At 56.0% G+C, this 27,882-nt stretch overlaps 2 protein-coding genes across 2 annotated transcripts in view; both read left to right on the top strand.

The window, feature by feature from the left end:
* Positions 1-27,882, top strand: part of LOC132317903 (T-cell surface glycoprotein CD1b-3-like) — a 118,225-nt gene that overhangs the window by 70,096 nt on the left and 20,247 nt on the right. The gene's annotated exons all lie outside the window — the stretch shown is intronic.
* Positions 692-27,873, top strand: LOC132317889 (maestro heat-like repeat-containing protein family member 2B). Its single transcript, XM_059823383.1, has 31 exons — positions 692-818; positions 1,344-1,483; positions 2,113-2,235; positions 2,798-2,963; positions 3,366-3,464; positions 4,038-4,189; positions 4,526-4,669; positions 5,234-5,326; positions 5,811-5,880; positions 5,993-6,106; positions 6,512-6,585; positions 6,926-7,045; positions 7,776-7,883; positions 8,076-8,235; positions 8,599-8,639; positions 8,928-9,069; positions 9,738-9,790; positions 10,213-10,320; positions 10,560-10,679; positions 10,865-10,987; positions 11,807-11,968; positions 12,617-12,684; positions 13,302-13,386; positions 14,170-14,293; positions 14,995-15,104; positions 16,365-16,456; positions 16,699-16,861; positions 17,154-17,350; positions 17,961-18,098; positions 18,297-18,408; positions 27,772-27,873. The coding sequence occupies exons 1-31, from the start codon at positions 692-694 to the stop codon at positions 27,871-27,873; spliced, it is 3,630 nt and encodes a 1,209-aa protein (XP_059679366.1).

A 27,882-nucleotide genomic window follows, 5' to 3' on the forward strand; every position in this document is an offset into this window, starting at 1 on the left:
GTCAGCTTTCCCATGCTCATCCGCAGTCCAGCTACCAGCAAAAGGATATTCCATTTGAATATGAGTCTCCTTTGTCTTTCTGCCATGCAGCTGGGTGTGATGGGTTGGAGGTCTCCAGTTTCTGCCCAGTTTGTTCCTGGCTGGAGAATGGGAGCAGATGTTCTTGGAGAAGACACAGGGGAGGGCACACACAGACGCAGGCAGGAGCCTCCTCTTTGGAGAAAACCAGGGCAAGAAAATGCAGAGGGCAAAGGCGAGGGCAGTCCCCTTGAGACCGCGTTGCCTTGGGTCATATAATCATAGACTCATAGACTGGTTTGGGTTGGAAGGGACCTTTAAAGGCCATCTAGTCCAACCGCCCTGCAGCAAGCAGCGACATCTTCAACTAGATCAGGTTGCTCGGAGCCCCGTCACACCTGACCTTGAATGTTTCCAGGGATGGGTCCCCAGAGGGGAATGTGGACTGGGGACAGAGCTGGGAAGGGCTGTCTGGAGAAAGTCTTTGCTAAAGCTGATTGAGGCCCACGAGCAAATGCAGGTGATGGAGAATGGGGAAATCCTGCATTTCTGGGCCTGTGGGGGTCCCCAGGGTGCTGCCGTGTCCAGACCCCGCCCCGTGGCGTGTCCCCAGCACGCGTCCCCGTGTCACAGCAGCCGTCTGTGAGGTGCCATGCCCTGCAGTGGTGTCACAATGGCCGGGCACTATATCTTCCTCCTGGGGCTGGTGCTGCCCCAGTTTCTCGTGGCTTTTGCCCGGAGGGAGCAGTGCATCCACCCGGGAGATCCTGCTGCCACGAGGAGGATGAGAGCGCTCAGAGGTGAGGGGCTGGCGGGAGGTTGGGGGCTGATGCCTGCTGGAAGCAGTGTCTGTCCCAGCCAGGTGCTGGGGGCTGTGTCCCCGTCACCTCTCATCCTGCTGCCAGGCACCTCCGAGAGGGCTCTGGCTCCATCCTCTCCCTGCCCTCCGTGGGGAAGCTGGGGACCGCTCAGAGATGACCCGGCCCAGCCGGCTCTTGTCGGGGCTGGCCAGCGCCAGCCCTCCTGGCCTCTCCTCGCAGAGCCCCATGTCCATCCCCCACCCAGCTCAGGGCCCCTGCGCTGGACCCGCTCCAGCGCGTTGCTGCCGTTCTGTCACTGGGGAGCCCAGGATGGGCCCAGTCCCCCAGGGTGTTCTTCCCACCGCCGCAGGGAGGGGAAGACTCCCTCCCCTCATCCCACTGACTGCCCTCTTGCCGGTACAGTCCAGCACAGGCTGTTAGTGCTGGGGGAGGCTGGGAAGATCCTCCCCGCTCCCTGGTGCAAAGCCCTGCAGCCAGCAAAACCATTTCTTTCTTTTCTTCCAGCTCTCTGCCCATGCCTGAGTGCCCAGTCCAGACCTGCGCGTTCTGAGGACGCAGGCAGGGCAACAGGAACCGTCCCAGTGGTTGTCACTACCTTTGAGGCCGTTGGGACTTCTCTGCTAAAGCGGTTGCAAGACAATGAGGTGAGGCAGGGGCGGGTTGAGGGCTCCCCTCTCCTCACCCCTGGCTTCCCTGGCTGCCATGGCCGAGGGGGATCTCGCCTGACGGCACCTCTGCCCTCCTGCAGGCGCTTCGTCCCCAAGCGCTGCTCCTGCCGCTCAAGCTGCGCTAATGCCACCGCTCCCTGCTCCTTTCCCCGGGAGCTCAAAGCGCTCGCCTGGGCACGGCAAAGCCTCTGGCACAAATCCCAGCACCTCTCCAGCACCTTTGCCCAAGGGCCCAAGGCCCTTCCTTAGCTTTGGTTTGGGAACTGTCCCAGCGCCAGGGCTCATGCCGGTGCAAGGAGCATGCTGTGTCCCAAGGTGCAGGTTGCTCGTGGCTTCCCCTCCTCAGGGCATGGTCTCGTTCCCACACCTCCCTGCATGGCATTTTACCCTGGTGGAGTCGATCTCCCTGTCTGGCTCTCTGCTGATGTCAGAGGTGCTGCGGAAGATCTTTGCTGTTCCCCCGTGGCTGTCCTGACCAATGCCTGCAGCTCGTACCTCGTGCCCGTGTCACACAGATGATTTGGGGGGCAGCAGGTCTCTCTCGTGGCTCCCTGGGAACGAGGGCAAAGCAAGTCCCATCACCCCGCTTTGTGGCCTGTCCCCAGGGTGACCGAGTGCAGACATACCGGGAGCTGGAGAGCGTCTTGCAGGGAGATGACGGCCGTTTGACGAGCGGTGTCGTGAACCGCCTGATAGCAGAGGCGTCCAGTGACATGCGAGCAGCCCAGGTGAGCTTGTTCTCTTTCAAGGCCACCAAAGCAGCCTGCCTCCACCCCTGGTTTTGGGGGAAATACAGAGTGGTGCAGAGATGTTCCTTGGTTATTCAGACCCAGCGGAGGTCCTAAGGGAGAGGCTCTGGGGACTTGTCATTACAGGGAATTTGGAGAGGGGACACAGAGAGCTGTGCAGAGCCGCAGCCTCAGGGCTGTTTGGAACTGAGCGAGAGCTGGGTTCAAGCTCAAGGTTATTATTTCTCCTGCCTTGAGGAAGAGCCATGGGAACCCACCAGCCCCACGGAGAGGTCCCAGGGGGGTCTTGAGTCTGCGGCAGTTTGTTCCTGGCATCTCCGTGGAGAGGGAGAGGGGGCAGCGGCACAGGGCTGTGCCAGGGAAAAGCCTTCCCTCGTCTCTCCAGGGAGCTGCTCGCCTACCCTAGGGTGCAAGAGGCAGCAAGTGCCGGGCCCCGAGCACAACTGCCCCAAGGGCTCTCGCAGAGGAGATGGGGTCATTCAGACTGTCTAAGTGCCTCAGCCTTTTTCTCGGGAGTGTTTAACCTGTGACGCTTTTGCAGGGTGTGACAGGTGACATGAGGACAGCCGCTAGCGATGTCCTGGTGGCTCTGGCCCGCTCCCACTTCCACTTTGTCATGCCCGAGCTCCAGAGCCACCTGAAGGCCATGGGGAAGGTCCCTGATGAGATTGTGCTCCTCACCTTGGGCAAAATGGCCCGCAGCTACGGTATGGCACCCTTGGCCTCCTGGGTTGGGCAGGGGTCTGTGATAATGGGGAGAAAGGATCCTCCCCCTCCCTAAATGCTCTGTGTTGAACTAGAGGGCTATGGAGTTGTCGTGCCTCCTTGCTCCCTGCCAGGGCCAGCTGGCAACTCTGCCCTACCAGCCTGATCCCAGCTCCCGAAGGGTGGGAACCCATTGGAAACAAACCCGCGGGGTCTCTGCCCCCCACTGTCCTCCCTGTTTTCCCAAAGGGCTTCCCTGCATCTCCCCTGGGGAAGGCAGCCCTCCCCATACCCTCTGGCATGTCCTGCGTGGCCCAGCAGCCCCAGCCCTGCCAGGGATAGACACCAGTCTCCCATGTCTCTCACTGACACTCTCGGTCCCTCTGTCCCTGCCTTCTCTGCAGCCCTGCGGTGCATCCCCTTTGTGAGAATGACTCTGCTTGCCCTGCGCGCCACGCTGAGCCAGGTGGGGAGTGGCCGGATGCTGCGCACCGTCTGCAGTGGTGAGTGCTGGCTCCTTGGCCGGGGTCGCAGGGGCAGGGGCTGGGGTGGCCTTTGATGCCTCCATGTGATCTCAGAGGGAAGAGGGTGGGTGTCAGCCCACAGCGAGGTCAGGCCTTGTTGATCCCAAACTGCCGTGAGCGTGTAGAATGAGTGGGGGAAGCCCGGGAAGGGAAGGGAAGGGAAGGGAAGGGAAGGGAAGGGAAGGGAAGGGAAGGGAAGGGAAGGGAAGGGAAGGGAAGGGAAGGGAAGGGAAGGGAAGGGAAGGGAAGGGAAGGGAAGGGAAGGGAAGGGAAGGGAAGGGAAGGGAAGGGAAAGGCAGGGCCTGCAGAGAGAGATGCTGGAGGGGAAGGGGCCATTGAGGAGGAGAAGGTGCGATGGGGAGGAGGAGAGAAGCAGTGGGCTGTTTGAATCCAGACACCTCCAGAGCAGAGATTGCCCTCAGATCCAGATCTGGTCCTGGGCTGAGCCCTGCCAAGCTTGGGACTGTCCTTAAAGCAGGTTTGGGCGAGGGTGCAAGGTACCGTCCCTGCTGCAGACTCTCACATGCTCCCTTTTCCTTTCTCCTGGTGCAGTTCTGGAGCAATGGTCAAAAGGAGTCAACACGTACTTCTGCAACCGGGAGCAATGCCCCTTCCCTTGCGAGGGGGTAGCACAGTTCTGTGAAGCCATTTACCCGGTCTTCCGCTACGCGGCGGTACATTGGCTGGACTGCAAGGAGGAGGAGGTGAGAAGTGCTGCTTTCCACGCCTGGGGCCACAGCGGGCATGTCCACTGTGTCGGATGTGGTGGGTCCGTCTGTGCCCAGCGGGGTGCAAGCAGAGGGGTGAGGGGAGGGGGCTCCCTGACGGGAAGCAGCCGAGTCCTGGGGCCTTTCTGCAGGGAGGGCTGGGGTACCAGCGTGGGGAAACGCTCCCTCTCCTTTGGAGCGGGCCCTTCTGCTGCAGGGCAGAAGGGAAAGGGAAACCCCTCTCAGTGGGAAGGGCAGACTGCTGTCCAGGGGATACTGAGCACTAGGCAGATCTTCAGCCCTCCAAACAGAGCCTCTCCCTTCCCTCTTCAGGACAAGCAGGCTGTCCTCAGGGCTGTGGCTGCCATGATGGAGGTCCTTCTGCATGAGGAGCAGTACCGCGAGCATGCCTGGGAGCATGTCCTCTGGCTCCTGCACCGGTATCAGGAGGTCCGAGACACCTCCCGGGTCACCGAGGTGAGGTGGTGCGCAGGGTCCGGCGTGGCTGCTGGGGTGGGTCTGCGCGAGTGCCACGAGGCGCTGGGGAGCTGTGGGGTGCCAGGAGGAGCTGGGAAGCCCTTAGAGAAGGAAGAGGGAGAGCAGAGGAGGCCTGAGGCTTCCTGGGCTCTTTGGGCAAGAAAAGAGCAACCCAGAGGGGGCCAGGAGGCAGGCAAGAGTCCCTGGGGCTTGTCTTCTCAGGAAGGGAGGCATTGCCACCACCCTAGGGCTCTGTGCATGGGAAGAGCTTTGCCCTAGTGCCCAGGGCCATGTCCAGTCCCAACCAGTGAGGGGCAAAGTCTGATGATGAGTGGGAAGTGCCAGGAAACTGAGTTGTCAACAGGGGGCTCTGTTCAGAGGAAAGACACCCTGTCGATGCGTCTCTGAGGGGAGGGCAAACAAGAAGCCCTGTGCAGGAGGGTTTGGGGTTTTCTCTCGGAGCTGGTGTTAGGGACTGCCCTTATGCCAGATGTGCTGGGTTTCTTCTTTCCCAAGTGCCTTTAGGTGGCTTTAGCCTCCTCTTCCTCCCCTATTCTCTTGCAGAGCCTCAGCTATGTCCTGGAGATGCTGGAGGCAGTTCAGACCCCAATACCACAGGGCACGGCTCTTGCCATCAGCACCGCTGTGCACCGCCAGGTAAGGGGAGCCTGTGCCCAGTCATTGGCCTGAGGCCCACACACGTGATTGCCATGGAGGGGAAAGACCTGCCAGCTGGCAGGGCAGGGCAGGGTGTCCTTCTGCCGGGACCTTCCTGCAGGCCAGGAGCACGCCAGGATTTGTGATCCAGGTGCCACCTTAAGGCTGCAGGATGCCTGATCCCGCCTCTTTGGAAGGGGCTGAGGGGCAGCCCAGTTCCCACAGCAATCTCCCTCTCAGCCCAGTTGCAGGAGGACTCTGGAGCACCAGCAGCCTAAGGGCAGCCTTGCGACACCGCTCAGCCTCAGCTCCTGGGCAGCCAGGGCTGCTGCAAAGCTCTGTGTGTGCCCGGGGCCACCGTGGGGTGGGCTGGGTTTTGGCTGTGGGTCCCGTGCCCAGGGAGAGGAGAGCGGAGAGCACCGTTTCATTTCAGTCCCTCTTAACACTATTGCAACTTTCTCTAAAACGGACCTCGTTCCCACAGCTCTCTGATGTGACCAAGGAGCCTGGCCTGGCCCATAAGGCAGCACTGTCCCGCTGCATCACACTTCAGGGTAAGGAGAGAAGACTGGGCGATGCCCTGCCATGCCATGGCAGCTCCCTCCCTGTCCTGGGTGGTGGGGGGGCAGCTGCCTGCTAATGCAGAATGCCATTTCTTCCCTGCAGCACGAATGTGCCCCGAGGAGACGGTCATGTTTCTACACTCCCAGCTGAGTGGTGGGACTGAGGCCGGTCGCGTGGCAGCCCTGGGCCTGCTGGGAGCGCTGGCCCACTCTGACGGTCAGTGCCAAAGGAGCTGCAAAGAACGGGTCCCCCAGCCGAGCTGACGCCCCGCGACAGGGCTCGAGCTGTCCCCCGGCAGTTAGAAATGGCGGCACAGCAGGGATGATGCCCCAAGCTCAGTAACACGGGCAGGCTGGTGGGCGGGCGGGTGGGCTGGTGCGCACAGGAGCTGCTTGTACCCATGCTGTTTCTCTCATCCTCCTCTGTGTTACCATATTACCATAGCTTTCAGTCCCTATAAACCAGCTGTGCCTCTAGAAACGGAGTGACTCTGGCTACGCTGCTGCCTCCTGTGAAGTCAGAATCAGGCCCCGCTTTTCTGTCCCGTTGGTGTGTGAAAAACTTGGAAGCTTCCGCCATCGGGGCTCTGCCTCAACGCACACCTCTCCATATCTCTTCCAGCACCTGCAGTGAGAGAGAAGCTGCCCCAGGTGGTGGAGGCCATGGGGTCAGTGTGCCATGACCCCAGTGCCCAGGTGAGCTGGTTTGGGAAGGGACGATGCCACCAGGGGAGGCAGAGGAAGCCTTTCCCTCAGGGCAGAGCTGGGGTGCCTGGGGAGCGCCGGCGCATTGCCCAGGCGGTGGGTGATGGCTCCTCCCCGGGGAGAGCTGGCAGAGTGGAGCGGGGAGGTCACTGTGCTCTCTGGGACAAATGCCCATCCAGCCTGGTGCTAAAGCCCAGCCCTGATGCCAGGAGCGAAAGCTTCTGCCGTGTGCTTGTCACCTCTCCGCGAGCCACAAAGGCTGCCCCCAAGCAAAGGTGGCTTCCCTTTGGGTTTTGAACAGGAGGACCGTAACCACGCTCTCCCCTGGCAGGTGCGGAGGGCAGTTCTGGAGTTCATCCGGGAGCTGCTCAGCTCCGGATCCCAGAGCTGCTGGGCATGGGATGTGGTGGGGCACATCTTCATCGAGTTCAGCCGGAGCTCGGGCAGACTGGTAAGGGCAGAGCGGGACAGCCGGGGCTTTGACCGGTGCCTGGACTGTGCTGAGAGCTCCTGCAGGCATCCTTGGCCATGGAGAGCTCCACGCTGCAGGGCCATCAGCGCTGGCACGGCCGTCAGAGCGGCCTCCAAATGGCCGTTCCTCGTGGGCATCTGTGCTGATGTCGGTGGAGATGTCAGTGGATGATGTGGGTTTGCACCCGGGCGTGCCACCCGGGACTGCGGGGCTGCCTGCGCACCCCACGGGCTGAGCTGTGCCCACACGTGCCTTCCGCAAAGCCGCCTTGCAAAGGGAGGGGCTTGTAGGGACAGGACATCCTCCATCCTTAAACGCTGATGGACAATCAGAAAAACACGGCCAGTGCAGACACATGGGCCAGGCTAGAGGAACTTTCTGTGGTGTTCTCGTGCTCTGGCCCTCCAAAGCACACCCTGCCCGTCCGATAACAGTCTGGGGGCCCGCATCCCTTCTGGCAAGGGGACAGGCCGTTTGGCAGTCCCTTTGGGGAGCATTTCCAGCTGGGTGCCCAGGAGATGAAAGCTGGGGAGCCTCCCGCTGACTTGCTGAGGATCTTCCCTCTAGCTGGGCGGTCCATGTGCCTCGCTTTGCTCTGTGGCTCAGGGTGGCTCTGCTTTGGGAGCAGGGTGAAGGAAAGGGCTTCCAGGTGCCCCTCCGCATCCGTCGAGCTGAGAGTAACGGGGCTTTTGCCAACTCTGTCGTACAGGTGGCAGGAGGCCTTTTTCCCTGGGAAACGCAGGAGGATGGAGCTCTTCGAGCCCTGTGCATGGACATCCTGGGCTCTCTGGATGTCTCTCTGAGAGGGATGACCAAAGTAAGTTGCCCTGTGCCCTGCTGCTGTGGCCACTTCTTGCCTTCAGGACATTTTTCCTCATGCTCTCCCATGCCCTGAACCTCTCCCCTCATGTGTGCTGAAGTGCACAAGGCTCAGGGAAACGCAGACTGCCCTTTTCGTCTTCGAGCTGAGTGGAAATGCCAATACGGTGAATTGCCCTCTTCTCTGCAGCTCCTGTGGCCGAGGCTGCTGCAGTATGTGGTGCCAGCCCAGTACAGTGGCATGCTGATCCCACTCTCCCGCTGTCTCCGAGCCCTAGTTGAGAGGTGGGAGAGAGCAGGGTGCAAGGAAGAAGAGGAGGAGCCTGATGCCGTGGACTCCCAGGAGCAAGGTAGGAGCCCCAGTGAGCGCTGCTGGGTTTGGCCGGGGGTTGGGCCAGTCCGTGTCTCCCTGCGCATCTCCAGCCCTCAGCAGGAGCCTGGGAAAAGCAAAGGGCAGGCCCTGCATTGCCCCTTGCCTGGCGCAGAGGCCCGCCTCTCCTGCTCGCAGCGCTCTCCTGGTGAGCCGGGGCTCATTCCTGGCCACGCTGGAGCTGCCTTCATCTCATGCTGGGCAGCCCTGGGGAGCCCCCAGGCCAGCGCTGTAGCAGCGCAGCTGCTCTCAGCCCTCAGCCCTGTGCGAGGCATTGGAGGCGCGAAGGGGCAGGGCACGGTGGGGGCTCGTCGGCTCACCCGGCCTTTCTTCCTCCCCGCAGCCCGGCTGCCGGCTCCCCAGGCCCTGTTGGCTCGACTGCTGGTGAGTAGTGGGGCCCTGGGGAAAGAGCTTTCCTGGCCAGGGGTGGTGGGAGAGCCCGGGGCAGAGATGCCGTTGAGGCCAGTGCTGGGAGCCCCCGAGGAGGAGGCAGCATGCCCGAGTCTGCCCGAGCCCGTCGGGGATCCCACTCCTTTTTCCGGGCTGGCAGCACCCCGGGTGAAGCCCTCAGCTGCTGCTGCTGGCTGAGCGGTGCCGAGCTCCCTCCCTCCCTCCTGGGAGAAGCTGCGGCTCTGGCAGCAGGAGCGACCTTTCTCTCCTGCCCTCGCCTAGGTGGTGGTGGCGGCTCCTCACAAGAGTGCAGAACGTGCAGTCGCTGCCTTGCAGCTGCTGCAGGCCCTCCACCGCAGGATCCACAGAGCCTTGGGGGCAGCGTGGGCGACTGAGATCCCCCTCCTGCTGCAGTCCCTGGAAGGTAAAGTGCGGGTGGGGAGGGAGAGGCTGGAGGGAAGAGGGGCAGGAAAATGCAGCTTCCCAGCGTGACGGAGGAGAATTGTCCCCAGTTCCCCAGCACTTGCTCTGCTGCCTTTTCCCGTCCAGGGAGCCAGCACTGAGGCTGGGGGCAGCCGTCCCCCAGTGTCAATTCGGCCCAGGGGATGGACGGGGCTGGTTTTGTCCCCTTGGCTGCCAGGTCTTGGTGGCACTCCCCCGGCCTGCCCGGGACGGTGTTAGGGGGAGGGACAGGACTGCTGCTCCTGGAGGGGGTGCAGCCCCTGGCTTTGGAGGACCAAGTTTCCAGGCCAGGCCAGGTTTGCAGCAGCCGTCCTGGGCAATAGCCTGGGAGAAGGGCTGCAAGTGGGTAAAAAGCGGTGGGTCATTAAGGAGAAAATGTGTGTTGCTGGTGCGTGCTGTGACTCAGTGGTCGGAGTTGTTCTGGGAGCTGCAGTCAAGCAGTGGGGATCTGCTGCGGTCAGACAAATGCCCCTGGGATCCCTCCTGTGTCTTGGGCCTCGCAAGGGCTTTGGCATAGCTAGGCCCCTTCTAGGCTGATGGCCTTAGACTTTTGGGAGGTCTGATGGCAGAGGAGACCACCGGGCTCGCCTTTGGTGTGAGCTTAAATAGCAGCTTCCTCTTGCTTTCTAGGAAAAACCGGGAACTGCCTGGACTCTGCAGAGTGGGAGCACCGTGTGCTCAAGGTACAGCATCCTTGGAGGGGATGTCACAAATAGAGGGGGGGAAGAGGGAGCAGAAGTGGGAGGAAGCTCAGGGCTGCCTGTGTAGGCAGCAGGAGGTGGGGGCACCTCCTGAGCGCCCTGCGCCTCCCCCCGCAGTAGGTTCCTGCCCGCTCAGAGGAGCTGCTGTCTGCACAGGTGCCACGGCTGATGGCTAATGCCCTCTAACGCTGTGGCACATGCCTTAGCACTGCCTCCTCCTCTATGTCTGGTGTGCCAGGGGGTCTCACCTGAGGTGTTAGGAGAAGAGGGAGGCTGGTGAAAAGAGGGTTGGGTGGGGCAGGGGAAGAGTCTGCCGTTCCCGGCAGCTCTCCCCCAGCAGCATCCCGGGACATGTGAGTGTGGAAAGGGCCCTGACCAAGGGCTTCCTCTCCTGTTCACCCCAGTTCCTGCGAGCGTCGCTGGAGCCCATCGAGGACAAGGCCTGGACTGTGGACCTGAGCCAGGAGCTGAGCCAGCAGCTGGGCAGCTCTGCCGCTGGCTCCTGGGAGAAGGTGTGTCTCCTGCCCCATGTGGGGGCCGGGGTGCTTTGCCCACGCAGGCGGTTTCCACTTCTTCCTCTTCCCTGGCGCCCAAAAGGCGCTTCCCCCTGGCTTGCCTCAGTGGCTGGCTACAGCCTGGCACTGCGGCCGGCCTCGCCTGCTCCCGGGGGGGGTTCAGTCCGCCTGGGGCCAGCCCTCTCCTGACAGGTTGGGCCGTGACCGCATCTTGGGCTTGGCCTCTTCTCTTTCAGCTTTTCCTGTACAAGGCTCTTGGGACAGCGCTGGCAGCTTGTCGGGACCTCAGACACGTCCAAGGGCAGGTGCTGAGGTTCCTCCAGGAGACAAACCCCATGGAGCTGTCTGAGGCCCAGGTGAGGTGGTGCTCATGTCCTGAGCATCTGCTGCCTGTTCCTGGGGGAGAGGGAGGGCTGCTCCAGACCTTGATTTCCCCGTTGCTGCCGTTTCCCCCTTGCTGCAACGTCCTGCCTGGCCGTTGTTGCTGACCACAGCTGAGTGCGTGGGCTGGAGCCGACTCCCTGTTTCTCTGTGGTTGCAGGGAATGATTTCTGTTGTGTCCCACGCTGCCCAGAGCCACTTCCACCTGGTCTTGGACGCGGTGATGTTGTTCTCCACCGCCTCCACCAGAGACGGGTTCTCTCAGACTTCCATGGGCTGGAAGGTAAGGGATCCAGGGTTTTGCTGTTTGGCTTTCCTTTTTTGGCCTTATTTCCACTTCTACACCTGCAGCAGCCAAACCATGGCAGCTGCCTTTAGGTTAGCCCTCTTGTAAGAGCTACACGAGACCTGTGTTTCAGAGGGGATGTCCTGGCATTGGGGCCCCTGAGGTGTCTTTGGAAAGGACGGGGTTTGACACCGGGTGGATCAGAGCCACCCAGCTGGGGCAGCTGCAGCGGTTGCTTGCTTGCAGCCACGTGGCCCCTGACTTAACTTCAGGAGGAGCTGGCAACAAGATGGGGTGGGCACGGTGGGACAGTCTGCCGCTTGCTCTAAGCTGAGGCTGGGAGCAGGAGCCTGGTGAGTTCTCGCTGGCTCTGCTCCCCCCACCTCGGGGCCATGGGGACGCCTTTCAGGGCAGGGCAGGGCCCTGCAGAGAGAGCGGTGCAGCCTGGCCTGGGGAGGTGAGCAGACTGGGCTCATCCGCACCCCTGACGCGCACAGGCTGCACGTCTCTGAGCAGCACCATGACAGGCTGTGTCAGATACCTTGCCACAGAAAGGCTCCAGGCAGCTCCCTAACCTCTCAACTCAGTGGTAAAAGAACCAGCAGTGTGTGCGATGCTGGCTGCACCTCGTCCCCATCCCCATGCGAGAAACCAAGCTGTGGAATGGGAACAGCTCCCAGCCCCAGAGCTTGCAGCTCGAGGAGCAGCTTGGGGAGCTGCTGGGAGATGCCCAGGGAAACAAGGAGCTGGGGAAGGTGCAGGGCAAGGCCTGCTGCAGGAGCCTGCAGGAGTCTCAGGGCATCTCTGTCAACACAGGTACAGCAGCAGCAGCAGATGGAGAGAGCCCAGGCCATTCGCGCTGCTCTCATGCGCACCTACAGCGGCATTGCGCTGCGTGCCCCCAAGGAGCAGCTGCTCACCCGTGTGGATGAAGAAATCGTGGGCAACATCCTGCAGCTCTCCAGAGCTAAACAGAGGGTAGGAGCGTGGGGCACGCAGGGCAGGGATGCCTGGGTGTCCCAGGTCCAGCCCCTCGGGGCTGGGGTGCACCGAGATGGATGGTCTCTTTCTGAAGATCTCCCAAGGAAGGGTTTGTCCTCAACGTCCAGAGGCAACCCCGCCATGGGTTTCCCCTGCCCATGCTCCTCTTCCACCTCTCAGCCCTTCAAAGAGTTGAAGGGGTGCTTTGCTCTCTTTGGCCTCAGGACTTGCAGCTCAAGCTCGCCCTGGTGCAGAGCATCACTGAGGTCAGCTGTGCCATCCAGGCTGTGGGCGACTGCGGCAGCTTTGAGCTCTCCTTAAAGCAGGAGGCGACGTGGACCTTGCTGGTGAGTGCCCGTAGCCAGGGCAATCTCACGGGGGAGTTTTGGGCTGCACCATCAGACTCGTTTCCCCAGAGGCACGATGGTCTCTGGGCTTCATGCGAGCTCCTGGAGCTGTGTACGGAGCTGGTGAGGCCCCTGAGTGCTGGTGCTGGGTGGCTGTGGCTGGGGAGCAGGGTCCCTCCTGCGGTGCCTTTGGGGATGTGTGGGGGTGACGGGGCAGTGTCTGCCCAGGCCTGACGGGAGGGCTGTCCAGTGCCCCTGTGCACTGCCAACTCTGCGCTTCTCTCTCTGGGACTTGCAGGACTGGATAAAGGAGGAGCCCGGGGACTCCCTGGTGTATGGAGTGTTCCAGGCCCTAGGGGATTTGAGGTGAGGTCTGTTCCCCGGGCTCTGGGGACTCCTGGTGTGCCCCATCCCAGCTGGCTGGGGCAGCCCCAGTGGCCTTGAGCATGGGGCCGGGAGCTGCTGGGGCTGTGGAGTGGGAGGGTGTCCCCCATGTTGGGTGTCTCCCACAGGAAGGGAGCCCCCGGGGTTCCTTAACCTGGGGGCGGGGGTTTGCCTGCTGCCTGGGAGGAGGCAGGAATTGCTGGCGCTGAAGGCAGTGCTTGCTGGCATGGGGTGGGGGTGTTGGATTTGGGGTGCTCAATTAAGAGGAACCCAGCTGTGGTTTAAGCCCCTCTGGAGAGGGCTAGTAAATCCCCTTTCTGTTTTCTCTTCCTTTTCCCTCTGGCCAGCAAGCTGAGGCCACCTCTGAGCAGGGAGGAAAATCGCAAGCTGCTGGCAGTGTGCTGCCAGACTGTCTTGTCCTTTCCTTCCAAGGAGGGGATGAAAAAGGGCAAGAAGACAGTGAGGGCAGCTGTGAACATGCAGGTACCCACCGGCCAGTGCCTGCCCACCCCTGGGTCAGGATCCCACCTCAGTGCGCCCCGGCAGCCCCCATGATGCAGAACCTCAGCTCTCCTTTCCTGCTTTCAGCTTTTGCACAGGAGAGGCATGGAAGACCTGGGCCATCTCATCGAAACCCTTCTGGAGGCAGAGGAGACCTCTGCCGGCTTTGACGACGTGATCCATGTGAGCAGCCATGGGGCAACAGGGAAAGTGTCGCAGGGGCAGAGGGTCGAGGCCTTAGAGGGTGTTAGGAGATGGATACCTTTCCTATGGGAAAGTGGGCTTTGGCTTCTCGCTCTGAGGCTGTGTGTCTGGCCCGGGCCAGGGGATGAGCTGGGGGACGGGAGCGCCCGGCCACTGCAGCCTCAGGCCAGGCAGAGCAGTGGGCCCTGACGGAGGGAAAGCCCAGAGCCAGCCCTGAGCTGGGTGAGAGCAGCCTGGGGGAAGGCTGGAGCGGGGAGACGCCGGCAGGGAAGCAGCAGCTGGCTCAAGGCAGAGGCGGCTGGAGAGAGCGAGGCGGTGGAGGCTGCAGTGCCAGTACTGAGTGGGGCCGGGAGCCATGCTGGGAAGGGGCCAGAGAAGGAGGGAGGGGGAGAGGGATCTCAGGGAGAGAAAGATGCCTGTGGTGAGAGAGATGCACCCTGCCTCAGGTCCTGAAGGGTTGGCTCACCTCAGCCAATGGATGGGAGCGTGAGAGAGCCCTGCGGTTTTGCGCCCATCTGCTGGGAGCTCGCAAGGAGCTATTTGAGCTCATGGTGAGTAGAGCCCCTCCGTGTACCCTGGTGCCCCCTTCCCACCATTCATGGCCCCAGAAGGGAGCCCTGCCCAACTGGGTGCTGGGTTTCGGGGCTTCAGGGATTACGGGGCAGGCCTTCTGCCTGCATCTGCCCGGTTGCTGCTCCTGGAGCAGAGGCAAGCGGGTGCTGGGGCTGCCTGCGACCCTTTTCCTGCTGCTCTCCCCTGCAGAGAGGACGTTCTTGTGAGCAGTTCGGCTCCCTGGTGGGACTGCTGGTGACTCTGACCAGCGACTGCCTGGCCATGTCCTGCCGGAGGGCATGGGTCTGCCTTGGCTACCTTCTCCAAATGCAAGGTGAGGAGAGCGGGCACTTCCCAGCCTTGCTCAGCCTGATTCACCCACTGCTGTCTGAGAGCAGGACGTTGTCACCAATGCTGGGGACTGTCCCCCTCCATGTCTGTCCCCCTCCATGTTCAAGGAGAGACAGAGGGTGGTCAGAGAACTCGCTCGGATGAGGTCCCTGACGTTTCAGAGGGTGCCTTCCCCCTCGCTCCCTGCCTTGAGCCTGGAGAGACAGGCAGCTCCCTAGGCAGTCTCCAAACTCATCGCTGCCAGGCAAGAAATATCCTGCCAAGCACAAGAGAGGAAACCAATTTGTTGCCCAGAGCAAACTGGGCAGGGAGGAGGGATCTGAGCTGCAGGCCCAGAGCGTGCTGCAAAGGTCCGCCTGTGCTGAGGTAGTCCCGGGGAGGTTTCCTGCCTCCCAGAGACGATGGTGGCCTGTGCGTGAACAGGGGGTGCAGCTGCTAGGAGCAGAGGCTGCTGAAACCCTGAAGCCCCAGCAGAAGGTTCCCAGAGGAAGAGGGCTCTTTCCAGCCGGGGATTTGTCAGCCATTTATCAGGCTCGGGAAATCCTGCTGCACTGAGTTCAGGAGGGCCCCGGGTTTTCCTGTGGCCTTCACTGCCACCCCTTGGGTTCTCCTTTAGCAGTATCTAGGGCCAGAGGTTGCATTTCTGTAGACGTGACTCCTCTTTTCTCCTGGTGTTTGTTCCAGCCAAGACCATGAAGGCGGTGTTTCAGGCAGATGAGATCAGGTGCCTGGCTGAGGAGCTGAACAGCCCGGACACTGAGATTCCGGTGGAGACCTGGACCAAAATAGCAAAGGTAACTGGCCCCAAAACAGCGGGGTGGGGGCCCAGCTCCTGGGCTCCTGCATGTCTCCCTGCTCCCCTCCAGAGTCTCTTGCTGGCTCCAGAGCAAGCTGTCCAGATCGCTTAGCCGCATTAGATGTAAACAGCACCGTGTGCACAGCAGAGGAAAAAGTGATTGCCTCCTCCGTGACTGCCGAACTAACAGTCCCGTCAAGTTTTCTTTCCTTTCTGAATTGCTGGAGCAGAGCTGTGACATGGTCTTTCCTGTTTCTGACTTCTCTCCAGGCTGTTTGCAAATGCATCCCTCTAGCGCAGGCTACGGACTTTCTGACCGCTGTCCGGGACAGATTGCTGCATGTCACACCCACACGTGCAAGAGCAGTGCAGAAGTGGGTGTTTGTCTTCCTGGAGGAATGCAGAAAGGAAATACTCCAGGAGGTAAAGGAGATCTTTTTTCCCATTTCACTTTGTCTTTTCTCCTGTCGGCTGTTGCACTGCAGCCTGTGCAATTGGCATGGGCTCAAGAAACACCACCTGTGTGCCGAGCCGAGGGGCTACTGATGGTCTGAGCCGGGCATTAGCAACTGCTGCTGGGGTCTGCTCCAGCTGGTGACAAGGATATGGGCACTTCTTGTCCAAAGTCTCCCGTTGTCCACGTCCTTCCCACGAGTGAGGCACTAGGAGGCACCGACCTTGCCGTTCCTCCCCTTCCTCTGGGGTCACTGTCAGTCCTCCCTGCCCTGGGACTCACTTCACCCTGTTCTTTCTTCCCTGCTCCCCAATTCCCTCTACTCTGAGCTTTGCTGGGCATGCCAGGTTTTCCATAGGTTGCATACTTGTTCATTGCTGTCGCTGCTTTCCATGTGCGACTGTGGTGTTTGCTTTTGCTCTTGCATCGCTACAAACAGGTGGGGTGAGGTATTCAAGTGTTGGGTGTGAAACGTGTCTGTGTCCTCTGTGTGCACAAGGGCACGCAGCTGCTCATACGGCTGGGCCCAGGCCCATGCGAGTGAGTGCACGCATGCCTGTGCGTGCGTGCGTGCGCACAATTGCCAAGAACACATCCAGCTCCAGATGTGAGCCAGGGTCAGGCAGGGTGGAAGGGGTGAGGTTTCGAGCTAGGTCTGGACTCAAGGGAGCAGGCACTGCTCATGTGCTGAATGACTGTGTCTGGGCCCCGCAGGAGGGGATAAAGGATACACCGAACCCTTCTTTCTCCTCTTCTTCCATTCAGGTGCCAAAAATCCTGAAGACCCTTTGCACCTACATGCAGCAGAGCACCCACAGGCCCTTCCTGCTCCGGGCCCGCTTTCACCAGGAGCCCCTCATCAGCAGTCTCCTCCAGAAAGGTCTGCCCATGGACAGGTACGTGTACTACCCGCTTCCCCGCTGTAGTCAGAGACCCTGCAGCTTGCTTGCCCTGGGGTGGTCCAGTTGAGAAGCAGGACTTTTTTTCCTGCCTGAACAGTCTTGAGTGTTGCAAGCCTGCATGCTTGTGTCTCTGCCGTGAGTGGGGCGTCGTAAGCCCCATTGCGGATGAGGAGGTTTGAGGGCACTGCAGGACTGCGAGGATACGGGCTCAGGGGTGAACGTCTCTTCCCTTGCAGTGACACGGTGGAGCTGTGGAGGACCCTGGGGAGAAGCACCATTGTGATTCAGGTCCTGAGGTGCTTAGTGGAGAAACTAAACAGAGCAGGAAACAACCGCCTGTGGACTTGCTCTTGCACTTGTGAGCAGCACAGTCATCAGACTGTTCTGGAGACTGTGATGGTACGTTCAACGGCAGACATGTTTCTGCAGCTTTGCACCTGCTAACTCTTACTTCGGCACGAGGGAGTCAGGTGCCCTTTGCAGAAGCCCCTGGAGACTCCCAGGGCGCTGTGCTGGGCCGGCCTCAAGCAGTGTGGGGAGCCGGCACAGTCTTGTGCTCCTGAGCCACAAGGCTGTCGCAGAAGTGACAATTGCGGACAGTAACCCCGCCTGCCCCAGGCAGGCAGGGGAACCAGGCTGGTGGGAAAAGGCCTTGCCTGAACAGGTGCTTCTTGGTCACGTTTCTCTGCAGATCACCCGTGCCATCTCCGAGGTCGTGGTTGCCCTGAGGGACATGGAGGAGTTCAGGCAGCTGCTTCCCCACCTCCTTCCCAGCCTCCTGAGGTGGGCCAGTGAAATGCTGGACGAGGAGAGGCTGCTTTCCCCCCTGGGAGAAGGCTGGAGACAACTGTTCCTCGAGGGCCAGGTGCTTGAGGAGAAGCCCTGCAGGTAAGGCGCCACAGGGGCAGATGGAGGGGCTGGCTTCGGTTCCCCTCGCCAAGGCACGTGCCTTTGTGGGGCTGAGGGAGTGCTTCACCTGCCCCGCTTCCTAGATGTGCAAACCGGTCGTCATGGTTGGTTTTACTTCTGTTCCTTCATGGGGAAACTCCAGCTCCCAGGCAGGAAGGTCTTAGGCAACCCGTACTGCGGACGGCTGTCATCTTGCCTCCTGCATACCCTTGCATGCACACCAGCATTGCACTCCCTCCACGGGCCCCCGCTGGGAGCAGAGGCTCTCGTGGGCACTGGTGTCATTCTTCACAAAATGCTGGTGGGAAGAGGTATTAGGTGTTGCCTTGGCAAGTATCGGGCATGGAGTAAGCCTAGGAGCGTGGGTTTTCCTCTGCGTCAGTGGGTTTGGGGCATGATGAAAATGCCAGTGTCGTTAGCTGCAGTCTTGAAGGCTGTGAAGCAGCATCTCAGGGGTATTTAGCTCTGCTGAAGATAAGTATTCCCCTAACTTGCTGTGATTTGAGATTTCCTTGGGTTTGTGGTGGTGGTGTTGTTTTGATTTGTTTTGTTTGTGTTTGTTTATTTTCTGGTTTGTTTCTTCTGCCAGGATTTTCCTTTCAGCTATAGAGTTGGTGCTAGGCAAATGCATGGCGCAGACGTGGATGCAGCGGCTCATGGATCAGTCAGTGTGGGCTCGCCTGGAAGACGCCCTGGCTCACCCTGAGGGGGTGCGTCTCCTGACCAGGTAAGAGCCCCAGGGATGCACCTGGCTGCCTCCTGCGGAGCTGTGCCCAGGGAAATGGCTGCGGGGACCCTTCCGGCATGCCTGGGAAGCCGTCCTGAGCTAAAGAATAGTGTCTGCATCGGTGCACGTGAATTTTGGAGACCCGGCCTGTGGCCTTCCTGGCTAACTGTGTGTCCCTCGCTTGTGTCCCCTGTGCAGCGTCCTGCTCCAGGCTGGGCTCGTCTCCCCCTGGCTGGTGAAGAACCTCTTGCCATGGCTGGGTTCGTGCTCAGTTAAGCTGCGGGTGACAGCTACAGCCTTCTTTGCTGAGGTAAGGCAGGGGGTGGGGAGGGAAGGGTTCAGAGGGTTTTACCGAGATCCTGCTCCTTGGGATGTCTTTTTTTGTGGGAAGATCCCTGGAGAAAAGGTCCCTGGAGCGGAGCAGCCAGGGGAGCGCCTGGCCGGGACCAGGTCCCCACGGCACTGCCTGTGTCGTTCCAGCTCTCGGGGCTGCAGGACAACAAGGAGCCACGAGTGAGGCAGGCGCTAGAGGAGTCTCTCCACGATACCTGGCCCCAGCCAGCACCAAGGAGTTAATTAAATAAAGCTCAGCACAAGATGCCTAAAGGGTGCTGTATCTTTTTTTTTTTCCCTGATGGCACCCTTGTGCTTGGTGGGACCACATGTGGGTGACACCGAGGCTGGGGGCTGCCAGCTGCATGGCCCCTCTCGGATCTTCCCGGGCTGGGCACAACGGAGTCATGCCAGGACAGACCCCAGAGCAGGGCTCTCCCCATGGGGTCCTGGGGCCTTGCCGTGCCCTCCCACTGCCCATGGGGATCCCCTTGCCACCCCTCCCACCACGGCATGTCCACCTCTGGCACCAGCAAGGGGTGGTGCAGGGAACAGCCCAGGACAGGCCTGACCATACCACCACAGCAGGCTTTGCCCCCTGGTGTCCTACCATGCTGGGACCCCCGACGGCACTTGCCCAGGGACACAGTGTGGGTAGCAGGGGAAAAGGGGGGCACTGGGGGGAGTAGAGGGCACTGGGGGATGGGTGGGGGGAACCAAGGGAGGCACAGAAGTTTACAGGAGCGTGGGCAGGGGGCAGAAGGGGGGCACTGGGGGACAAGTGGGGAATGTCGGGGGGCATCTTAAAGGGTCATCTATGGCTCAGGGGCTGAGCAGAGGGACAGAGCGTAGCAGAGGGCTCTGGCTGGCCCATCGGACCCCTGCCCACTAACACAGGCCCCACTGGTGCTGCTCCCCAGCCCCAGCAGGCCTGGGCACATCTGTGTGGGGCAGGGGCAGCTCCACGCAGGGAGCCCATCAGCAGAGATGTGGTTTCACCTCTCAGGCTGCTGGGCACCCTGGCCCTGCTGCGAGCCCATGTAAGCCTCTGGTCCCCTGTCCCGGAGGTCCCACCAGACGTGTGATCCGAACTGAAGACTCTGCACAGTTTGCTCAAACACGTGCTCCCGCCTTGCACAGTCACGTTCCTTGACAGAGGTGAGGATGGAGCTGGAAGAGGGAGTCGAGCCCCTGACTGGGTGGAACACCAGGCTGGGGGGTGGGTCCTGCCGTGGAGGGGGCACCAGCAACGGCCGAGGTGCTGGGGGTTTCCCTGGGCACCGGCAGTGCTGAGGGCTCTGGCAGTCCTGGGAGGTGAGTGTGTCAGGCGCGGGGCAAGCGACCGAGCTGGACCTTCTCCGGTGGCAGGCGTTTGTATGAGGGTGTCTCAGAGGGACCCCTGTCCTCCCCCACCGCTGCAGGTCAGTTCGAGGCACGTGTGAGCCCTGGCTCCCTGCACATCAGGCTTTGTGCTGCCCTCCAACGGTCTGAGCCTCTTCCCAACCCCACGGAGCTTCTCAGCCCTGCCGGTAACTCCCTGAGTTGCTGTTGCCAGGACAGCTGTCCCCAACTGACCACAGGGATATTCCAGTCCATAGGATGTCATGCTCAGCAACAAAACTGGGGGAGAGGGAGGGAGGGAGGGAGGTCTGGCAGGGGCTGCTGTTGCTTGGGGACTGGCTGGGCAGCAGTCGGTTGGTGGTGAGCAATTATTTTCTTTTGCATCACTTTTTTTTGCTTGGGTTTTATTTTCCTCTCTCTTTGTTATTTGGGGATTTTTTAACCTACAGGTTTTTTTTTAAAAATGATTCATCTGTCTTTATCTCAACCCACAAGTTTTCTCACTTTTACCCTTCCAATTCTCCCCCTGCCATCCTGTGGAAGAGGAAGTGAGCAAGCAGCTGTGTGGTGCTTAGCTGCATACTAGGGTTAAACCATGACAGTCCTATTTGGTGCCCAACATGGGGCACCAGACTAGAGGCAAGGGGAGGGTGGTTACAGATAAAAGCCCTATACATTCCTTTTTAACCAAAAAGCTGATGTCTAAGTTACGGGTGGCATACCCGAAAAATATGTGAAAGGAAAGGCTACTTTCCCCGAATGCTGAAAAGCAGCTAGTAACATGGGCAAAGAATTTCTTACTACACAGTAATACAATTTGAACCAAACCAAGATTTTGTAGATTAAATAGCTATAAACCAGTTAAGTTTTCCATTTATAAGTAACACGTAACCATATGAAATTCTAGCATCCACTTAGCTTATTTCTCAAAAACCCTCATCCAAGTTACATAGACCTGGCTAGTTCAGTTCCACTGTGTAGGTTCAATAAGAAGAACAGAAAAGCCTCTTCAGTACAACAGAATCAACTCTCGACTACTACGGAGAAGGACCTGAACATCAGCTGGTTTGCCACCCTCAGCTCCCCTACCCAGAGGGTCCAGCTGTCGGATCCAAGGCTGAGCTCTGACACAGGGCAGCTGCACATCTTTGGCTCAGACTCACGGGGAAATTGCTAAGTTGTGAGAAAGAACAGAGTTGACCCTTGCAAGGTGAGAAGGGTAAAATGCAGAAAGAAGTTGGACTGTTGTAAGTGGGACTGTTAGGAACTCAGGAATTAAATAGTACAAAATCAACATGAAAAGACGTAAAATCCTAATGGAAAAACCCAATGAACTGGAAGACAGGAGCTCAGCAAGATTCCAGATCAGCCCAGTCCACAAAGCAGCAGCCCCTCCACCCTTCGCATCCTGGCTGAAGCCTTCTAGGCCAGCAAAGACCTTGAAATATCTCCTTCAGGGAGCATGCAAATGCCTCTCATAGTGTCCTGCTACTCTTTGCCATCTTTTGTGTTTACAGAAAGCATGAAGTAATTTTTTTGGTTAAATTGTATAGATCCTGCTTGCAAAGACTCTGCACATGGCCAAAGGTGCAATAAAGGGAACCCAGTAAGGGAACATGACATCAGGTAGCTAAAGTGATTGTTTTGGAGAAGGAAAAATTACTATTCACCCAAATCTCAATGCTCTTGCACAGCTTTTACTTAGATTCTGTTCAGCCCAAGCTCACAGAGAGTTCACTCATTCAAGTCTGTCACCACTCGTTTGCTGGAATTCTTACTAATAGTAAGAGGCTGACTACACTGTTTCTCCTCTGGATTTTCTGGATCAAATCGGACACTGTACACTAACAAATACTAAAAAAAGGCTGAGAAACAACAACAAGAACCATAACACACCACCCACATGCCAGTCCCTCTGAAAAACCCCAGTGCTCTCCACGTCACTAGAAAAAACTGGAGCCTCTCATTTCAGTGTACCTGCTACCAGCTTCCAGTACTTTTGCAAACTCTTAACTTGTATTTTTTAAAGCTTTTCTCCTTGTGTTTCTATTGTTAAAAAGATCTTCATTCTACAAAGGTTATGATTAAAAATTATTTAAAAAAAATCTTATTTCATCATATTATTCATTTAAACGCATCTTCTTGATAGACACGACAATATGTTCTGAGAACATTTCAGTTTATGAAGGACCAACATTCAATTTCTTCCTTACCTGCTTAGGTTCATCTAATAAAACGCAGCTCTAGAGAAATATATGTTTTCAAGTGGTTTGGTAACTCAGCACTTTTAGTAACAACAAAAGTTCTACAAGTACTCACTTTTCAGTGAAAATTATATTCCCTCCACTCCAGATGACAATGGATTCCCTGATTACACTGTGTTTTAATGAAATGCAAATAAACAGTTGCTGCATTCAAGGTTATTAACATCATTAAAACAGCAACTTAAGTTGTTCAGTTTTGTTATTTATTAAAGTAACATGCCAATTATTTCTTCTGCTATAGTGAGAAAGGCAGAAATTGAAAGTTCAGCCTCTTTCTGCAGCCACATCATCACAGACATTGCTCTAGGGTTGACTCACATGCTAAGCTTGGTGGGTGTATGTTCCCACTGCAAGACACACACCTGCAGGCTCCTGGGCCAGGCTTCCACTTTCCATCCCAGCCTGTGCAACACACACGCACTCCTTCCCATTTTGAGTTCCCTGCTTTTCATTACCCTAACCCTTCACCTCCTCCTGATCACATGCTAAAATCTGTAGTCAAACCATTTTGCTGAAAGACCAACAGATGTGCTTATGCCACTCCTCAACTTTCCACTCTGGATTGCGCAAGATGCCTCACTCCTTCCCATGCTGAGCTCCTTATTCTTCGTAATCTTAACAACCAACCTAATGCCAACTGTCGTGTTAAAAGAAATGTAGTTTCAAAATCTGTCAGAGTCCCAGGACTTTCACTGATTCATTTATCAGAGCCCCAGCAAAAGGACTTGCACTGCGCAGATGCACAAAAATTGAAATTAGTTATTACTGAGAGTGACAGAAACAGATTCTAGATTGCCATTGATAAATTCACTAACTACAGTCGCGCTACTAATTCAGGTTAATATTGCTAGCAAACTTGATAGTAATACAACAACCCAGGGATAACTTTCACCCACAGGGAGAGAGGCACAGGGCTTACCCAGAGAGGCGTCCCTGCCTGGGGTGGAGGAAGAGAACGCAGCCCATCGACTGGTCCATCAGGTATCGAGGTTCTTCCTTCCCACTTTAAGAATCATTTTCTCCACCTTTTATCCCCAAAACTATGAGGTTCCCCCTGCCATATGTGATGTGTAGCATGATTTGGGTGGAGAGACAAGTGCATGATCTCTATAATCTTCATTAGCATATGCAGGGGTGTGAGTTGTAATATGCATTTCAGCAGTCACGAGGCAAAGGTCAGTTATCGGACACGACTCCTTTCGAAGAAACAAAGAACCCCTCAGATTCCTGTTATTTCACTGTCTTTGCTGACCACAAGCAGGGCTGTCCTGCCTTCACAGGGCCCCTTCCTTATCTGCATCCTGCGTTAGCCAGGCAAGTCTCCACTCCCCCAGGTCACACAAGAGATAGCAAGCGCAGTCTTAATGGTTCTTTGAGCACAAGAATCCCACCTCATTATCCAAAGTCCACATTATCTACCCCGTGACTATAGTCACTCGGATCGAAATCCAAATCACGCTTGCATAACATCGCTTTTGGGGGTATCCCTCCCATTAGACTTCCTCCACTCCAGGACTCACCTTCAATTCTGTACAGCCAGAGATCATACACACCTGATGACTTAACACCCGGGTGAACACAGATTTGACACAAGCCAATATCATCCAAAAAACAACTACTACAATAACTACAATAATCACAGACTGCAATAAAGAACCAAACCATCCTGATGATAGTAAAAATCCCAATCCATGTAACAGCTTATTCAACCAGGTTGTTTCCAACCCTGCTCTCAATTGACGGCTGGCCTTTGCCACATGTTTTATGTGATCGAGTTGTTCATCAAGACCTTTAGTTACATTTGGTATATGAACACAAGTATCATTTACTAAATCCAAATAGCTGCACAGTCCATTTTCATGCAGCAATAGCAGATCCAAGGCTAGTCTATTTTGCAATGTCATTCTCAATGTTGCCTGCAGCTGTTCATTTAATTTCTCCAGTCCGACCCGAGTCGCATTAGCCAATGCTTCAGTTTGTCCCCTAAGGTTATACAGCATCCTGCGATTCTGGAAAGCCATTATCTGGGGTGTAAAGATAGATTCCAAAGTCCATCCAACTACCGTTCCTGTGGTTGGATGCTGCCAAGGGTCTTCTGGTTCCCGTTTGATCCGCCCCCATAGGGGTGGCACAAGAGGTTGTTTTCACCAGAGGGGACAAAGTGTCAACAATCCCAATGTGTGCTGGCATCGTGGACCTTCCGCAGGCAAATCAGTAGTCCATGTTCCATCACTACTAACCCAAACAGTGCGTCCCATAGAAAACAATATTAGCTTCTTACAATTTATATGGGTATCATTAACTGTCAAACGTGACCGGGTGCCATTGATAGATGTGGCGTAGTTACGGCAAATACAACCCAGCCGAAGAGCTCGAACTATCAGGCCCAGTTTCTCAATTTCACTCTTTTTGCTATTGTAATTGTGAACTTTGGTACAGTTCCAATTACAGTGTTTTGGTTTAACCGAATGGGAAATCTTAAAATTAGTATATACATCAATGAGGGTATGTGATGGTCCAATAGTCCCATCCCAATCAATGCACCAGTCGGTGGTCTCCATGTAATGCCAGTCACCCACCTGGGATGCTTCCCATATTTTGGGTAAGTGCATTCCCCAAGGAAATTTGTCACACGTGGTTTTGATTGTTGCAGATTTAGATCAAGGGTTAAAATTCCCCAGTCCAAAGCTGAAGCAGCCGGCTTGGGTAGAGGCAAACATGCAGTTATTTGACTGACATTATGTATGTGCCCAAAAGCACGGATCAATTGCAATATCAGGTTTGAGGAAAAACCTCATCCACAGGTCATCAACAATAAAATACTCAAACTATATTTTACCAGCATCATGGTTAAAAATTTCAGTTGCCAAACTATCATCAAGACTATGAAAGCAAGTCAGATTGTTAGAGCTATCAGCAAACCTTTAGGACACTCCAACTCCATGGAGGAGAGGCCATGGTTCCAAGGGCAAGTTGTTGTCTTCAATGTTTCTGCAAGGAAAAACAAAAGAGAACGCTTGGTCATATTGTGACCGACAGAGTTAAGTTAAAAGGGCGGTACCACCCGTCTGGTACTAATTTGGTGTATTTTCCCAGAACTGTCCTTTGCTTCCCAAGCATAGAGATTCTTTGGGGTTGATAATACCATTGCCACTGTACCAGTCTGGGGCAGTTTGACCATTACTGGTTGGCCCACATAAAGCCCTGTAGATATTCCCCTGGTTTAGCAGGTACTTTAGGGACAATGGTGGAGGCTGCTATGCAAAAATCCCGCATCCTCGGGCACCCATCTCCACTCCACCAATTATTTAAGTGATAGGTGGCATTGGACAATCCTAAGTGCCACCCAGGTTTATAGCTTTTAGTGAAAATTATCCGTATTCCACACTAACCCACATTCAAATCCTAGTAGGTACATATGGAAGATATGACTGAAAGACAAAGAGCAGGTCTGCAGTTTCCCATGCCAGCCTTCATCTTCCCATTGTGGCTTGTACAACACAGACCACTCCTCCATCTTCCAAGCTTCTATTTCTATGCCACCTTCAAAGAAAAACAGAGGATCTCCTGAAATTTACCTTGCTGTCTTTGGGGATGAAAAGAAAGCAAACAAACAAACAAACAAAGTACAGAACAACATCATTTAGAAAATATGCTATAAGGCTTTGCAATGTAACACATACCATTAGGTGGTGCAAGTGTAAAGACAAGAGAACAGAAGAGGGACAACAGAGAACACACCCCCAAACCTACCGTGATCCCAGTCCCTTGATTTCCAGCACAGGGTCTTGGAGGGGCTTTAATTTTTCCAGCACTGTAAGTAGCTCTGAACAGAAAATAACAAGAGAAGGTTGTCAGACATCTAGATCTGTCAGGAGGGGGAAAAAAAGAAAGACAGAGAACCCCCACCATTGTCATACTGTTCTCAGTGAAGAACTTGGGATACTGACAATTGGGTGCAGCTCCCTGCTTTCTGCTTGAGGAAAACTGTCTTCATTGACCTTAAGACCAAGGGGGAACTGGGAGAGTGAGAATAACAGCAGAGGAAAAGGGGCAGGTAACAGGGTATGTGTTTTGAAACTGTATTACTGTGACCCTTCTTATAATAGCAATACTAATGTATTTTTTCTTTCTTTAGTAACTAGGTGTGGACTAACAGTAATTCGTCCATTAGACTTCACATTTCAGAGACACTAATAAGAAATTCTTGACATTACATATAAGACCTGTTTCCTTTTCACCCTTAACAGGATTTTGAGCAGAAAAGATTTCTGACCCATGTAGCTCTTTCAGCAAGTTATACAGATGCATAATGTCAAAGGACATTTTTTTTTTGCCCTCTCTCATACCCTCCATACTTAATGCAAGAAAGACTGTAGCCACACCGTCTTCTATTTTTTCCTTCTTCCTGGTAAAAAGAGTTGAGAAGTTAATGGACAGATTTTTGCTTATATTTAAAGTTTTCAGGAGAATATTCAAAATGTCTTTTGGATAGCACTAGGCACCTAACATGCAAAACTAAACCAAGCTGTCACTTCCTGTGTTCAGTGACTTATGAAATTTTCAAGGCATGCTTGACTGTGTGCATACATAATTTTATCCTGAAAGTGATAAAAAGACAAATGTTTCCTCTAGACTGGCTGTTCAAGTAGAATTTAAGCTATTTTTTTTCCACTTTTAAAATATATTGCTTTAGGAAGAGCTTACTTTTACAGTCTGGGATAAAAATCACCCAAAATATGTTTTCACACATTCTAGGCCTTTTTTGGTAACTGCCCTAGAAGCACAGAATTCCTTCTTTTTCCCCCTCTTAATAAGAGTACGGGAAAGAGAATGAAATACATCTGTTCATTATCACACGCAACAGCAGTTACTTGGATAACTAGTAAGTAGCTGTATGCACACTTTGCATCAGCTGTTTCAGTTGTTACGTGGGCAACATGGCTTGTGCTAGCCAATGCCTACGGAAAGAAAAAGCGTCTTTGTAAACCTTGCTCTGGAGACCACTGATTGCTGAATGAGCATCGACACTTGAAAACGCATCACTAAATTTTGATATACCGCTTGCAAGTAATCAATAAAAAAACCCATAAAAGTCAATTGTTGGTCAGTAATGCTCTGATAAGTTTCACTGCCTACCACACTGACTTTTATCACAGACCTTCCTTTGGCTTTTCTAACATTTCCTTATTTCTGAAAATGTCAGCAGCTAACCATGTAACATAACTAAAAGAAATTGCCAAGGTTATTACAGTTGTGTTTGTTTAAAAAAGGGCAGCTGGAAGGTTTTACCCTTTACTTCCTCATCTCTCTGAGAGCGGTGGCAGGGGGAGGCAGGAGCTCCCCAACCTGCGAGCGCGGCCCAGGATGGGCAGTGGGCGCCTGCTGGGACACCCGGGCCTGCAATGCCCCCTTCCTCTCCAAGGCCTCCGGCCCTGCCCACCAGCCAGCTAGGCAGGGACAGAGCAGGCCCTCGGGGGCAATCCCTTAGGGACGCCGTCCCCGGCCCCGCAGAGGTGCTCATTCCCGCTGCCATTTGCTCTCTCCCCTCCAGCGTGCATGCTGTGTCGCCGGGCAGAGGCTGACGCAGATATCTGTGGGCACAAACTGGAGAAGCAAGGGCTCTGTGCCCATGAATTTTGGCTGGTGAGTTCCTCCGGGGCTCCCTCCAGCTTTCCGTCAGGCAGTCGCTGCCGCACTCGCCTCATCAGCTCCTCGTCTTTTCTCTCCTGCAGTTTTTTGCCAATGGGATGTTTCAGCAAGGGAGTAGGGATGGGGTTCACCTTGAGGATATTAGACACACGATCAAGCGGGCAGCACAGAAGGTGCGGACCTGACAAGAACAG

Source organism: Gavia stellata, chromosome 12 (assembly GCF_030936135.1).
Source record: "Gavia stellata isolate bGavSte3 chromosome 12, bGavSte3.hap2, whole genome shotgun sequence".
NCBI lineage: Eukaryota > Metazoa > Chordata > Aves > Gaviiformes > Gaviidae > Gavia > Gavia stellata.

Coding starts and splice junctions, on each gene's coding strand:
- LOC132317889 (XM_059823383.1), top strand. CDS start 692: ATGGCCGGGCACTATATCTTCCTCCTGGGGCTGGTGCTGCCCCAGTTT. Junction 4,670..5,233: donor ACACCTCCCGGGTCACCGAG/GTGAGGTGGTGC, acceptor ATTCTCTTGCAG/AGCCTCAGCTATGTCCTGGA. Junction 5,327..5,810: donor GCACCGCTGTGCACCGCCAG/GTAAGGGGAGCC, acceptor TCGTTCCCACAG/CTCTCTGATGTGACCAAGGA.